This window comes from Telmatherina bonti, assembly GCF_933228915.1.
Source record: "Telmatherina bonti genome assembly, chromosome: 10".
NCBI lineage: Eukaryota > Metazoa > Chordata > Actinopteri > Atheriniformes > Telmatherinidae > Telmatherina > Telmatherina bonti.
This window is the reverse complement of record NC_136628.1, coordinates 38,895,708-38,912,187: the sequence shown is the minus strand read 5'-3', so window position 1 is coordinate 38,912,187 and position 16,480 is coordinate 38,895,708. Positions and strand designations below refer to the sequence as shown.

The 16,480-nt window shown below is 49.9% G+C and overlaps 1 protein-coding gene across 1 annotated transcript in view; it reads right to left on the bottom strand.

Annotated features, from left to right (window-relative positions):
* The window catches only part of trappc14 (trafficking protein particle complex subunit 14), a gene marked incomplete at both ends in the record, with an annotated part of 46,612 nt that overhangs the window by 12,510 nt on the left and 17,622 nt on the right, over positions 1-16,480 (bottom strand). Inside the window, 4 exons of the mRNA XM_079247499.1 lie at positions 965-1,043; positions 1,124-1,260; positions 10,844-10,995; positions 13,116-13,198. Coding sequence (XP_079103625.1) covers positions 965-1,043; positions 1,124-1,260; positions 10,844-10,995; positions 13,116-13,198 — 451 coding nt within the window. The remainder of the gene's footprint in view (positions 1-964; positions 1,044-1,123; positions 1,261-10,843; positions 10,996-13,115; positions 13,199-16,480) is intronic.

Sequence of the window (16,480 nt, the reverse complement as noted above, 5' to 3'; positions counted from 1 at the left end):
AAAACAACATTAGGATGAAACTGGATCAGGATAAAACAACATTAGGATGAAACTGGATCAGGATAAAACAAGATTAGGATGAAACTGGATCAGGATGAAACTGGATCTGGATGAAACTAGATCCGGATGAAACTAGATCCAGATGAAACTGGATCCGGATGAAACTGGATTAGGATGAAACTGGATCAGGTTGACACTAGATCAGGATGAAACTGGATCAGGATGAAACTGGATCCGGATGAAACTGGATTAGGATGAAACTGGATCAGGTTGACACTAAATCTGGATGAAACTGGATCAGGATGAAACTATATCCAGATGAAACTGAATCAGGATGAAACTGGACTCGGATGAAACTGGATCAGGATAAAACTAGATTAGGAAGAAACTGGATCAGGATGAAACTGGATCAGGAGAAAACTACATCAGGATGAAACTGGATCTGGATGAAACTGGATCAGTATAAAACCAGATTAGGATGAAACTGGATTGGGATGAAACTGGATCAGTATGTAACTGGACTCGGATGAAACTGGATCAGGATGAAACTGGACTTGGATGAAACTGGATCAGGATGAAACTATATCCAGATGAAACTGGATCAGTATGTAACCAAATCAGGATAAAACTAGATTAGGATGAAACTGGATCCAGATTAAACTGGACCCAGATGAAACTGTAAATGGATAAAACAACATCAGAATTAAACTAGATCCGGATGAAGCTGAATCCAGATGAAACTGAATCCAGATGAAACTGAATCCAGATGAAACTGAATCAGGATGAAAGTGGATCCGGATGAAACTGGATCAGGATGAAACTAGATCCGGATGAAACTGGATCAGGATAAAACTACATCAGAATTAAACTAGATCTGGATTAAACTGAATCAGGATGAAAGTGGATCAGGAAGAACTTGGATCAGGACTGTACTGAGTGCATGAAGGGCAGTGAAAGTTCTTACGTGAAAGTGGTCGAGCATCAGGTGGCGGGTTGGACACGGACGCTGTGAACTGGAGCTTTAACTTCATGTGCTGACTCAGCTGGAGAAGCAAGCAGGAGAGGAAACGGGGTGAGAATTCCTGTTTGAGCAGAAAGATGGAGGTCCAGCAGGTCCATGTACCTCGTACAGTCCTGGTTTCAGGATCTGGAAGGCCACGCTGAAGGACAGAGTGCTCCCTTTGCGACAGTGGCCGAGGTTGTTGAGCGGAGTGTGACAGACAACCGCCGCCAGCGCTACGTCCTCACCCTGACCACGACCTGAACATACAAACACGACACGTGGTTTAACAGGGTTTGTCATAGTCGATCCTGAGACCAGATCCTGATGTGGTCGTAGGGGGATCAGGTCTGGTGGTAGACCAGATCCTGATGTGGTCGTAGGGAGATCAGGTCTGGTGGTAGACCAGATCCTGATGTGGTCGTAGGGGGATCAGGTCTGGTGGTAGACCAGATCCTGATGTGGTTTATGGGGGATCAGGTCTGGTGGTAGACCAGATCCTGATGTGGTCGTAGGGAGATCAGGTCTGGTGGTAGACCAGATCCTGATGTGGTCGTAGGGGGATCAGGTCTGGTGGTAGACCAGATCCTGATGTGGTCGTAGGGGGATCAGGTCTGGTGGTAGACCAGATCCTGATGTGGTTTATGGGGGATCAGGTCTGGTGGTAGACCAGATCCTGATGTGGTCGTAGGGAGATCAGGTCTGGTGGTAGACCAGATCCTGATGTGGTCGTAGGGGGATCAGGTCTGGTGGTAGACCAGATCCTGATGTGGTCGTAGGGGGATCAGGTCTGGTGGTAGACCAGATCCTGATGTGGTCGTAGGGGGATCAGGTCTGGTGGTAGACCAGATCCTGATGTGGTCGTAGGGGGATCAGGTTTGGTGGTAGACCAGATCCTGATGTGGTCGTAGGGGGATCAGGTCTGGTGGTAGACCAGATCCTGATGTGGTCGTAGGGGGATCAGGTCTGGTGGTAGACCAGATCCTGATGTGGTCGTAGGGGGATCAGGTTTGGTGGTAGACCAGATCCTGATGTGGTCGTAGGGAGATCAGGTCTGGTGGTAGACCAGATCCTGATGTGGTCGTATGGATATCAGGTCTGGTGGTAGACCAGATCCTGATGTGGTCGTAGGGGGATCAGGTCTGGTGGTAGACCAGATCCTGATGTGGTCGTAGGGGGATCAGGTCTGGTGGTAGACCAGATCCTGATGTGGTCGTAGGGGGATCAGGTCTGGTGGTAGACCAGATCCTGATGTGGTCGTAGGGAGATCAGGTCTGGTGGTAGACCAGATCCTGATGTGGTCGTAGGGGGATCAGGTCTGGTGGTAGACCAGATCCTGATGTGGTCGTAGGGGGATCAGGTCTGGTGGTAGACCAGATCCTGATGTGGTCGTAGGGGGATCAGGTCTGGTGGTAGACCAGATCCTGATGTGGTCGTAGGGGGATCAGGTCTGGTGGTAGACCAGATCCTGATGTGGTCGTAGGGAGATCAGGTCTGGTGGTAGACCAGATCCTGATGTGGTCGTAGGGAGATCAGGTCTGGTGGTAGACCAGATCCTGATGTGGTCGTATGGATATCAGGTCTGGTGGTAGACCAGATCCTGATGTGGTCGTAGGGGGATCAGGTCTGGTGGTAGACCAGATCCTGATGTGGTCGTAGGGGGATCAGGTCTGGTGGTAGACCAGATCCTGATGTGGTCGTAGGGGGATCAGGTCTGGTGGTAGACCAGATCCTGATGTGGTCGTAGGGGGATCAAGTCTGGTGGTAGACCAGATCCTGATGTGGTCGTAGGGAGATCAGGTCTGGTGGTAGACCAGATCCTGATGTGGTCGTATGGATATCAGGTCTGGTGGTAGACCAGATCCTGATGTGGTCGTAGGGGGATCAGGTCTGGTGGTAGACCAGATCCTGATGTGGTTTTTGGAGGATCAGGTTTGGTGGTAGACCAGATCCTGATGTGGTTTTTGGAGGATCAGGTTTGGTGGTAGACCAGATCCTGATGTGGTTTTTGGAGGATCAGGTTTGGTGGTAGACCAGATCCTGATGTGGTTTTTGGAGGATCAGGTTTGGTGGTAGACCAGATCCTGATGTGGTAGTAAAGGGATCAGGTCTGGTGGTAGACCAGATCCTGATGTGGTCATAGGGGGATCAGGTTTGGTGGTAGACCAGATCCTGATGTGGTCGTAGGGGGATCAGGTTTGGTGGTAGACCAGATCCTGATGTGGTTTTTGGAGGATCAGGTTTGGTGGTAGACCAGATCCTGATGTGGTTTTTGGAGGATCAGGTTTGGTGGTAGACCAGATCCTGATGTGGTTTTTGGAGGATCAGGTCTGGTGGTAGACCAGATCCTGATGTGGTTTTTGGAGGATCAGGTTTGGTGGTAGACCAGATCCTGATGTGGTAGTAAAGGGATCAGGTCTGGTGGTAGACCAGATCCTGATGTGGTCATAGGGGGATCAGGTTTGGTGGTAGACCAGATCCTGATGTGGTCGTAGGGGGATCAGGTTTGGTGGTAGACCAGATCCTGATGTGGTTTTTGGAGGATCAGGTTTGGTGGTAGACCAGATCCTGATGTGGTTTTTGGAGGATCAGGTCTGGTGGTAGACCAGATCCTGATGTGGTTTTTGGAGGATCAGGTCTGGTGGTAGACCAGATCCTGATGTGGTCGTAGGGGGATCAGGTTTGGTGGTAGACCAGATCCTGATGTGGTCGTAGGGGGATCAGGTCTGGTGGTAGACCAGATCCTGATGTGGTTTATGGGGGATCAGGTTTGGTGGTAGACCAGATCCTGATGTGGTAGTAAAGGGATTAGGTCTAGTGGTAGACCAGATCCTGATGTGGTTTTTGGGGGATCAGGTTTGGTGGTAGACCAGATCCTGATGTGGTCGTAGGGGGATCAGGTCTGGTGGTAGACCAGATCCTGATGTGGTCGTAGGGGGATCAGGTCTGGTGGTAGACCAGATCCTGATGTGGTAGTAAAGTGATTAGGTCTGGTGGTAGACCAGATCCTGATGTGGTCGTAGGGGGATCAGGTCTGGTGGTAGACCAGATCCTGATGTGGTCGTAGGGAGATCAGGTCTGGTGGTAGACCAGATCCTGATGTGGTCGTAGGGGGATCAGGTCTGGTGGTAGACCAGATCCTGATGTGGTCGTAGGGAGATCAGGTCTGGTGGTAGACCAGATCCTGATGTGGTCGTAGGAGGATCAGGTCTGGTGGTAGACCAGATCCTGATGTGGTCGTAGGGGGATCAGGTCTGGTGGTAGACCAGATCCTGATGTGGTCGTAGGGAGATCAGGTCTGGTGGTAGACCAGATCCTGATGTGGTCGTACGGAGATCAGGTCTGGTGGTAGACCAGATCCTGATGTGGTCGTAGGGGGATCAGGTCTGGTGGTAGACCAGATCCTGATGTGGTCGTAGGGGGATCAGGTCTGGTGGTAGACCAGATCCTGATGTGGTCGTAGGGGGATCAGGTCTGGTGGTAGACCATATCCTGATGTGGTCGTAGGGGGATCAGGTCTGGTGGTAGACCAGATCCTGATGTGGTTTTTGGAGGATCAGGTTTGGTGGTAGACCAGATCCTGATGTGGTTTTTGGAGGATCAGGTTTGGTGGTAGACCAGATCCTGATGTGGTAGTAAAGGGATCAGGTCTGGTGGTAGACCAGATCCTGATGTGGTCGTAGGGGGATCAGGTTTGGTGGTAGACCAGATCCTGATGTGGTCATAGGGGGATCGGGTCTGGTGGTAGACCAGATCCTGATGTGGTTTATGGGGGATCAGGTTTGGTGGTAGACCAGATCCTGATGTGGTTTTTGGAGGATCAGGTTTGGTGGTAGACCAGATCCTGATGTGGTTTTTGGAGGATCAGGTTTGGTGGTAGACCAGATCCTGATGTGGTTTTTGGAGGATCAGGTTTGGTGGTAGACCAGATCCTGATGTGGTAGTAAAGGGATCAGGTCTGGTGGTAGACCAGATCCTGATGTGGTCATAGGGGGATCAGGTTTGGTGGTAGACCAGATCCTGATGTGGTCGTAGGGGGATCAGGTTTGGTGGTAGACCAGATCCTGATGTGGTTTTTGGAGGATCAGGTTTGGTGGTAGACCAGATCCTGATGTGGTTTTTGGAGGATCAGGTTTGGTGGTAGACCAGATCCTGATGTGGTTTTTGGAGGATCAGGTCTGGTGGTAGACCAGATCCTGATGTGGTTTTTGGAGGATCAGGTTTGGTGGTAGACCAGATCCTGATGTGGTAGTAAAGGGATCAGGTCTGGTGGTAGACCAGATCCTGATGTGGTCATAGGGGGATCAGGTTTGGTGGTAGACCAGATCCTGATGTGGTCGTAGGGGGATCAGGTTTGGTGGTAGACCAGATCCTGATGTGGTTTTTGGAGGATCAGGTTTGGTGGTAGACCAGATCCTGATGTGGTTTTTGGAGGATCAGGTTTGGTGGTAGACCAGATCCTGATGTGGTTTTTGGAGGATCAGGTCTGGTGGTAGACCAGATCCTGATGTGGTCGTAGGGGGATCAGGTTTGGTGGTAGACCAGATCCTGATGTGGTCGTAGGGGGATCAGGTCTGGTGGTAGACCAGATCCTGATGTGGTTTATGGGGGATCAGGTTTGGTGGTAGACCATATCCTGATGTGGTCGTAGGGGGATCAGGTCTGGTGGTAGACCAGATCCTGATGTGGTAGTAAAGTGATTAGGTCTGGTGGTAGACCAGATCCTGATGTGGTAGTAAAGGGATTAGGTCTAGTGGTAGACCAGATCCTGATGTGGTTTTTGGGGGATCAGGTTTGGTGGTAGACCAGATCCTGATGTGGTCGTAGGGGGATCAGGTCTGGTGGTAGACCAGATCCTGATGTGGTCGTAGGGGGATCAGGTCTGGTGGTAGACCAGATCCTGATGTGGTAGTAAAGTGATTAGGTCTGGTGGTAGACCAGATCCTGATGTGGTCGTAGGGGGATCAGGTCTGGTGGTAGACCAGATCCTGATGTGGTCGTAGGGAGATCAGGTCTGGTGGTAGACCAGATCCTGATGTGGTCGTAGGGGGATCAGGTCTGGTGGTAGACCAGATCCTGATGTGGTCGTAGGGAGATCAGGTCTGGTGGTAGACCAGATCCTGATGTGGTCGTAGGGGGATCAGGTCTGGTGGTAGACCAGATCCTGATGTGGTCGTAGGGGGATCAGGTCTGGTGGTAGACCAGATCCTGATGTGGTCGTAGGGGGATCAGGTCTGGTGGTAGACCAGATCCTGATGTGGTAGTAAAGTGATTAGGTCTGGTGGTAGACCAGATCCTGATGTGGTCGTAGGGGGATCAGGTCTGGTGGTAGACCAGATCCTGATGTGGTCGTAGGGAGATCAGGTCTGGTGGTAGACCAGATCCTGATGTGGTCGTAGGGGGATCAGGTCTGGTGGTAGACCAGATCCTGATGTGGTCGTAGGGAGATCAGGTCTGGTGGTAGACCAGATCCTGATGTGGTCGTAGGAGGATCAGGTCTGGTGGTAGACCAGATCCTGATGTGGTCGTAGGGGGATCAGGTCTGGTGGTAGACCAGATCCTGATGTGGTCGTAGGGAGATCAGGTCTGGTGGTAGACCAGATCCTGATGTGGTCGTACGGAGATCAGGTCTGGTGGTAGACCAGATCCTGATGTGGTCGTAGGGGGATCAGGTCTGGTGGTAGACCAGATCCTGATGTGGTCGTAGGGGGATCAGGTCTGGTGGTAGACCAGATCCTGATGTGGTCGTAGGGGGATCAGGTCTGGTGGTAGACCATATCCTGATGTGGTCGTAGGGGGATCAGGTCTGGTGGTAGACCAGATCCTGATGTGGTTTTTGGAGGATCAGGTTTGGTGGTAGACCAGATCCTGATGTGGTTTTTGGAGGATCAGGTTTGGTGGTAGACCAGATCCTGATGTGGTAGTAAAGGGATCAGGTCTGGTGGTAGACCAGATCCTGATGTGGTCGTAGGGGGATCAGGTTTGGTGGTAGACCAGATCCTGATGTGGTCATAGGGGGATCGGGTCTGGTGGTAGACCAGATCCTGATGTGGTTTATGGGGGATCAGGTTTGGTGGTAGACCAGATCCTGATGTGGTTTTTGGAGGATCAGGTTTGGTGGTAGACCAGATCCTGATGTGGTTTTTGGAGGATCAGGTTTGGTGGTAGACCAGATCCTGATGTGGTTTTTGGAGGATCAGGTTTGGTGGTAGACCAGATCCTGATGTGGTAGTAAAGGGATCAGGTCTGGTGGTAGACCAGATCCTGATGTGGTCATAGGGGGATCAGGTTTGGTGGTAGACCAGATCCTGATGTGGTCGTAGGGGGATCAGGTTTGGTGGTAGACCAGATCCTGATGTGGTTTTTGGAGGATCAGGTTTGGTGGTAGACCAGATCCTGATGTGGTTTTTGGAGGATCAGGTTTGGTGGTAGACCAGATCCTGATGTGGTTTTTGGAGGATCAGGTCTGGTGGTAGACCAGATCCTGATGTGGTTTTTGGAGGATCAGGTTTGGTGGTAGACCAGATCCTGATGTGGTAGTAAAGGGATCAGGTCTGGTGGTAGACCAGATCCTGATGTGGTCATAGGGGGATCAGGTTTGGTGGTAGACCAGATCCTGATGTGGTCGTAGGGGGATCAGGTTTGGTGGTAGACCAGATCCTGATGTGGTTTTTGGAGGATCAGGTTTGGTGGTAGACCAGATCCTGATGTGGTTTTTGGAGGATCAGGTTTGGTGGTAGACCAGATCCTGATGTGGTTTTTGGAGGATCAGGTCTGGTGGTAGACCAGATCCTGATGTGGTCGTAGGGGGATCAGGTTTGGTGGTAGACCAGATCCTGATGTGGTCGTAGGGGGATCAGGTCTGGTGGTAGACCAGATCCTGATGTGGTTTATGGGGGATCAGGTTTGGTGGTAGACCATATCCTGATGTGGTCGTAGGGGGATCAGGTCTGGTGGTAGACCAGATCCTGATGTGGTAGTAAAGTGATTAGGTCTGGTGGTAGACCAGATCCTGATGTGGTAGTAAAGGGATTAGGTCTAGTGGTAGACCAGATCCTGATGTGGTTTTTGGGGGATCAGGTTTGGTGGTAGACCAGATCCTGATGTGGTCGTAGGGGGATCAGGTCTGGTGGTAGACCAGATCCTGATGTGGTCGTAGGGGGATCAGGTCTGGTGGTAGACCAGATCCTGATGTGGTAGTAAAGTGATTAGGTCTGGTGGTAGACCAGATCCTGATGTGGTCGTAGGGGGATCAGGTCTGGTGGTAGACCAGATCCTGATGTGGTCGTAGGGAGATCAGGTCTGGTGGTAGACCAGATCCTGATGTGGTCGTAGGGGGATCAGGTCTGGTGGTAGACCAGATCCTGATGTGGTCGTAGGGAGATCAGGTCTGGTGGTAGACCAGATCCTGATGTGGTCGTAGGGGGATCAGGTCTGGTGGTAGACCAGATCCTGATGTGGTCGTAGGGGGATCAGGTCTGGTGGTAGACCAGATCCTGATGTGGTCGTAGGGAGATCAGGTCTGGTGGTAGACCAGATCCTGATGTGGTCGTACGGAGATCAGGTCTGGTGGTAGACCAGATCCTGATGTGGTCGTAGGGGGATCAGGTCTGGTGGTAGACCAGATCCTGATGTGGTCGTAGGGGGATCAGGTCTGGTGGTAGACCAGATCCTGATGTGGTCGTAGGGGGATCAGGTCTGGTGGTAGACCATATCCTGATGTGGTCGTAGGGGGATCAGGTCTGGTGGTAGACCAGATCCTGATGTGGTTTTTGGAGGATCAGGTTTGGTGGTAGACCAGATCCTGATGTGGTTTTTGGAGGATCAGGTTTGGTGGTAGACCAGATCCTGATGTGGTAGTAAAGGGATCAGGTCTGGTGGTAGACCAGATCCTGATGTGGTCATAGGGGGATCAGGTTTGGTGGTAGACCAGATCCTGATGTGGTCATAGGGGGATCGGGTCTGGTGGTAGACCAGATCCTGATGTGGTTTATGGGGGATCAGGTTTGGTGGTAGACCAGATCCTGATGTGGTAGTAAAGGGATTAGGTCTGGTGGTAGACCAGATCCTGATGTGGTCGTAGGGGGATCAGGTCTGGTGGTAGACCAGATCCTGATGTGGTCGTAGGGAGATCAGGTCTGGTGGTAGACCAGATCCTGATGTGGTCGTAGGGGGATCAGGTCTGGTGGTAGACCAGATCCTGATGTGGTCATAGGGGGATCAGGTCTGGTGGTAGACCAGATCCTGATGTGGTCGTAGGGAGATCAGGTCTGGTGGTAGACCAGATCCTGATGTGGTCGTAGGGGGATCAGGTCTGGTGGTAGACCAGATCCTGATGTGGTAGTAAAGGGATCAGGTCTGGTGGTAGACCAGATCCTGATGTGGTCGTAGAGGGATCAGGTCTGGTGGTAGACCAGATCCTGATGTGGTTTTTGGGGGATCAGGTTTGGTGGTAGACCAGATCCTGATGTGGTCGTAGGGGGATCAGGTCTGGTGGTAGACCAGATCCTGATGTGGTAGTAAAGGGATCAGGTCTGGTGGTAGACCAGATCCTGATGTGGTCGTAGGGGGATCAGGTCTGGTGGTAGACCAGATCCTGATGTGGTTTATGGGGGATCAGGTTTGGTGGTAGACCAGATCCTGATGTGGTTTTTGGGGGATCAGGTCTGGTGGTAGACCAGATCCTGATGTGGTTTTTGGGGGATCAGGTCTGGTGGTAGACCAGATCCTGATGTGGTAGTAAAGGGATTAGGTCTGGTGGTAGACCAGATCCTGATGTGGTAGTAAAGGGATTAGGTCTGGTGGTAGACCATATCCTGATGTGGTAGTAAAGGGATTAGGTCTGGTGGTAGACCATATCCTGATGTGGTCGTAGGGGGATCAGGTCTGGTGGTAGACCAGATCCTGATGTGGTCGTAGGGGGATCAGGTCTGGTGGTAGACCAGATCCTGATGTGGTTTTTGGAGGATCAGGTTTGGTGGTAGACCAGATCCTGATGTGGTCGTAGGGGGATCAGGTCTGGTGGTAGACCAGATCCTGATGTGGTTTTTGGAGGATCAGGTTTGGTGGTAGACCAGATCCTGATGTGGTAGTAAAGGGATCAGGTCTGGTGGTAGACCAGATCCTGATGTGGTCGTAGGGGGATCAGGTCTGGTGGTAGACCAGATCCTGATGTGGTTTATGGGGGATCAGGTTTGGTGGTAGACCAGATCCTGATGTGGTAGTAAAGGGATTAGGTCTGGTGGTAGACCAGATCCTGATGTGGTTTTTGGGGGATCAGGTTTGGTGGTAGACCAGATCCTGATGTGGTCGTAGGGGGATCAGGTCTGGTGGTAGACCAGATCCTGATGTGGTAGTAAAGGGATCGGGTCTGGTGGTAGACCAGATCCTGATGTGGTCGTAAAGGGATCGGGTCTGGTGGTAGACCAGATCCTGATGTGGTCGTAGGGGGATCAGGTCTGGTGGTAGACCAGATCCTGATGTGGTCGTAGGGGGATCAGGTCTGGTGGTAGACCAGATCCTGATGTGGTCGTAGGGGGATCAGGTCTGGTGGTAGACCAGATCCTGATGTGGTAGTAAAGTGATTAGGTCTGGTGGTAGACCAGATCCTGATGTGGTCGTAGGGGGATCAGGTCTGGTGGTAGACCAGATCCTGATGTGGTAGTAAAGTGATTAGGTCTGGTGGTAGACCAGATCCTGATGTGGTCGTAGGGGGATCAGGTCTGGTGGTAGACCAGATCCTGATGTGGTTTGTCTACACATGGTAGACACATGGTCCAATCAGCTGTTTCCGTTCCCTGACCATGTGACTCAGGGTGACCAGTGGAAAAGCAGGACACTGACCTTCGGGAGTCCAGACTAGCCGGACGGCCAGGAAGTCCTGCAGGTTGTTCAGGAGAACGTATTTGACCTTAAAGTTTTCCTTCACCGTGACGGTGCTCGGACAGCTGGCAGTCATGACGAACTGTGGCCGGTCTAGACGGATACTGGGAAGTCTGGGAGAGAGAGACAGGGTCAGGAAGTGGACAGGCCCACATTCATGCTTGCAGGTTTGCTGGACTTTGGCCATCTTAGATATGTTGCTGCAGAAAGAAGATCGCACCAGGAGACGCAGCAGATTATTAAACACATCAGACACTTAAACTGCTGTCGGCAGATGTAGCTTAATTTCAACCAGGTTGTATGTTGTATATAACATGTATACTGTATGTTGTATATAACATGTATACTGTATGTTGTATATAACATGTATACCGTATGTTGTAAATAACATGTAAATATATGTTGTATATAACATGTATACCGTATGTTGCATATAACATGTATACTGTATGTTGCATATAACATGTATACTGTATGTTGTATATAACATGTATACTGTATGTTATATATAACATGTATACTGTATGTTGTATATAACATGTATACCGTATGTTGTATATAACATGTATACCGTATGTTGTATATAACATGTATACCGTATGTTATATATAACATGTATACTGCATGTTGTATATAACATGTATACCGTATGTTGTATATAACATGTATACTGCATGTTGTATATAACATGTATACTGTATGTTATATATAACATGTATACCGTATGTTGTATATAACATGTATACTGTATGTTGTATATATCATGTATACCGTATGTTGTATATAACATGTATACCGTATGTTGTATATAACATGTATACCGTATGTTGTATATAACATGTATACTGCATGTTGTATATAACATGTATACCGTATGTTGTATATAACATGTATACCGTATGTTGTATATAACATGTATACCGTATGTTGTATATAACATGTATACTGCATGTTGTATATAACATGTATACCGCATGTTGTATATAACATGTATACCGTATGTTGTATATAACATGTATACTGTATGTTGTATATAACATGTATACTGCATGTTGTATATAACATGTATACCGTATGTTGTATATAACATGTATACTGCATGTTGTATATAACATGTATACCGTATGTTGTATATAACATGTATACCGTATGTTGTATATAACATGTATACTGCATGTTGTATATAACATGTATACCGTATGTTGTATATAACATGTATACCGTATGTAGTATATAACATGTATACCGTATGTTGTATATAACATGTATACTGCATGTTGTATATAACATGTATACCGTATGTTGTATATAACATGTATACCGTATGTTGTATATAACATGTATACCGTATGTTGTATATAACATGTATACCGTATGTTGTATATAACATGTATACCGTATGTTGTATATAACATGTATACCGTATGTTGTATATAACATGTATACCGTATGTTGTATATAACATGTATACCGTATGTTGTATATAACATGTATACCGTATGTTGTATATAACATGTATACCGTATGTTGTATATAACATGTATACTGCATGTTGTATATAACATGTATACTGCATGTTGTATATAACATGTATACCGTATGTTGTATATAACATGGACACCATACAAGTCTTGTCCTCTTCTTCTTATCAGGCATCTCTTGTCTTGATCTTAGTTTATTGAAATGGAAGTGGTGGATTTGTGGTAACAAAGGAGGGTTTGAGTCAGGAGGAGTTCTGACTTGGCAATTGAAGTAAAAACGCTGTGGACTACTGAACAGAACCCTAAACCCCCGCTGCTCCCTGAAAGCGGCCTGGCAGCCTGCATGGGAGGGATTTTATTTCTCAGCTGGGATAAATTAGGAACAATAAAAACATAACAAGCCCCGCGATGGACTGGCGAGCTGTCCAGGGTGTACCCTGCCTGTCGCCCAAAGCCGGCTGGGATAGGCTCCAGCTTCCCCGCCACCCTGAATTGGAATAAGCGGTTCGGAAAATGAATGAATGACTGAAAAACATAACAAAAGGTTGATGGAAATCAACGGAAACACGGCTGAATCCAGATTCTACTGTTTCTGCTGCAGATTCCACCACTGTTTTCTAAATATAATGAAGTTGTTCCGATAAAAACATAATTACTTCATTTCATAAATAGATTTATAGAATAGCTCTGCAGTGAAAGATGCCTAAACGTTGTTCTCCCGGCGCTTCTCTGGGTTGTTGCTTTGTACTCACCTGTAGTGGGTGTAGATGCAGTTGGTGAAAGGCATCTTGGGAGTTGACCACTGCAGCACGGCAACCAGAGGCACCTCCAGTCCCTAAAAGGTCAACAGCGAGGTCACCAGGATGGAAACAGAAGCTAATGTATCCCATTACATGTCACGTCCATCCGGACTTCATGTCCACTCCTTCAGTCCGACTTCCTGTTGTCATGGAAACATCGGCTGTGTCTCTATTTAGGGTCTGCACACTTCCAAGTGCCGACTCATCGGCTGCATGCGTCATAGTGGTGCCAGGTTCTGTCCCAGTTCCAAGGCTGCTCCCAGTCCGCCCAGTCCTCCCAGTCCTTCCAGTCCTTCCAGTCCGTCCAGTCCTCCCAGTCCTCCCAGTCCTTCCAGTCCTCCCAGTCCGCCCAGTCCTCCCAGTCCGCCCAGTCCTCCCAGTCCGCCCAGTCCTCCCAGTCCTTCCAGTCCGCCCAGTCCTCCCAGTCCTCCCAGTCCTCCCAGTCCCTCCAGTCCTCCCAGTCCTCCCAGTCCGCCCAGTCCTCCCAGTCCGCCCAGTCCTTCCAGTCCTCCCAGTCCTTCCAGTCCTCCCAGTCCGCCCAGTCCTCCCATTCCTCCCAGTCTGCCCAGTCCGCCCAGTCCTCCCAGTCCGCCCAGTCCTCCCAGTCCTCCCAGTCCGCCCAGTCCTCCCAGTCCTTCCAGTCCGCCCAGTCCTCCCAGTCTGCCCAGTCCTTCCAGTCCTCCCAGTCCGCCCAGTCCTCCTAGTCCGCCCAGTCCTCCTAGTCCTCCCAGCCCTTCCAGTCCTCCCATTCCTCCCAGTCCTTCCAGTCCTCCCAGTCCTCCCATTCCTCCCTCTGATTCCTCCCAGTCCGCCCAGTCCTTCTAGTCCTCCTAGTCCGCCCAGTCTTCCCAATCCTCCCAGTCCTTCCAGTCCTCCCAGTCCTTCCAGTCCTCCCAGTCCTTCCAGTCCTCCCAGTCCTTCCAGTCCTCCCAGTCCTTCTAGTCCTCCTAGTCCGCCCAGTCTTCCCAATCCTCCCAGTCCTTCCAGTCTTCCCAATCCTCCCAGTCCTTCCAGTCCTCCCAGTCCTTCCAGTCCTCCCAGTCCTTCCAGTCCTCCCAGTCCTCCCAGTCCTCCTAGTCCTCCCAGTCCGCCCAGTCCTCCCAGTCCTCCCAGTCCGCCCAGTCCTCCTAGTCCGCCCAGTCCGCCCAGTCCTCCCAGTCCTCCTAGTCCTCCCAGTCCGCCCAGTCCTCCCAGTCCTCCCAGTCCGCCCAGTCCTCCTAGTCCTCCCAGTCCGCCCAGTCCTCCCAGTCCTCACAGTCCTTCCAGTCCTCCCAGTCCTCCTAGTCCTCCCAGTCCGCCCAGTCCTCCCAGTCCGCCCAGTCCTCCCAGTCCTCCCAGCCCTCCCAGTCCTCCCAGTCCTCCTAGTCCTCCCAGTCCTCCTAGTCCTCCCAGTCCGCCCAGTCCTCCCAGTCCTCACAGTCCTTCCAGTCCTCCCAGTCCTTCCAGTCCTCCTAGTCCTCCCAGTCCTCCTAGTCCTCCCAGTCCGCCCAGTCCTCCCAGTCCGCCCAGTCCTCCCAGTCCTCACAGTCCTTCCAGTCCTCCCAGTCCTCCTAGTCCTCCCAGTCCGCCCAGTCCTCCCAGTCCTCACAGTCCTTCCAGTCCTCCCAGTCCTCCTAGTCCTCCCAGTCTGCCCAGTCCTCCTAGTCCGCCTAGTCCTCCCAGTCCTCCTAGTCCTCCCAGTCCGCCCAGTCCTCCCAGTCCTCCCAGTCCTCCCAGTCCTCCCAGTCCTCCCAGTCCTCCCAGTCCTCCCAGTCCTCCCAGTCCTCCCAGTCCGCCCTTCGTTTGGCTCCAGATCAGCTTAAAACGAAGGCGACCAGAGATGCATCCTCAGCGCCCTCTCCTATCCCAGAATGCATTGCGTTCCTGACAGAAAAGAAGCAGCAGAGTGCCGGTGTCGGTACCACACCAGCCAGACCCTTTATTTATTTATTTTTATGTATAAACACACATATTTGTCCCGGCAGACGAGCTGGGAGGACATTGTGTCCAATAACCACAATGGATTTCATTCCAGTCGTCCTCAGATGTCTTCGTCTCCTTTCAAGAAAAGACTGAATTTATTCCAGTCACCAAGATAACTGCAGACTGGAATAAGGAACAATAATTAAACATGTTAAATTATAATCCAGTCATATAAGACACGGTCATTTAATGAGTTAAAGAAACAAACAAACAAACAAATGTGTCCTGGACAAATGAGAGCATTTTTCTGATGAACAGGGGGACAAAATACCTGTCAACAGGTGCAGAAGTCTGACTGGGAGGAACAGAAAACACCTGACTGGAGCGGAAACATCACAGGATTCTTCTACTAAATATTAGTTTATGACTGATGGAACATTTATTATTTTATCATGTTTGTTTGGTTTTTAAAAAATCTTCCTGTTGAACCAGAATTAGAAAATAATGTCATGATTTTCATCAAACTTTTATTTATTATGACTTTAGTCAGTTTCATGTTATTTCCCAGGCAGCAGTTTTCTCCTTCTTTAATGGGAGGGTATGAATACATATGAGGACGACTGTATGTGTGTCTAACCAGGATTATTTTCCACTGAAGTTAACGTCAGCTTGACAGGATGAGCTGTCAGCCAGAGGAGAGCTCGTCTAAACCGCCTCATGTTGCTCATTTACACACAAAGGAAAAGAAATCTCATTTAAACTACTGCTACCATTTTCTGTCATGTTAAACATATTTTCATGTTTTTGCAGAAGAATGGGATCAGTAATGAGATAACATATCTTGACATATCTAGTTGCTAGGCAACGGAGGACTGGAGCACTATGGGTAATTCTCGTCCACTAGATAAGCAGTCTCATTTTACTGGCAGGAAGCAGACTTACTGGTTGTCTACAGACGTCGTAGAACACTTCGCAGCCTACGCAGTCTGCAGACCCTGATTGAGACACAGTCATCGTGTGACGCTCAGCTGGAACCTCATCACCGACTAAGTCTCCATAAATGAATGACTTACTGGCAGAAGTCAGTGTACGGAAGACATGTGTCCATACATACAAAGTCCGGGGGTCCATAGAGACCTTTAAACCCAAGACAGTCTAGAAGTCTGACGGTGTGTTCAGACCAAATGCGTTCTGAGCGTCGAAAACGCTCCAAACGCTCGACGCTGCTCACTAAACGGCCACTTTTGTGTCCGACGCCCAAAACACTCAAAACGTTGCCGCTCCAGACAAGCGGCAGACGCGGCGGAAAAGAGAAGAGGGAGGCGGAGCTTTCCTTCCGGTCAGTCTGAATGATGGCGGTGCAGTAATGGCATCTCAGCCCCGTGTCTGGGTTCACCACAGGAATCCTCCAGGAC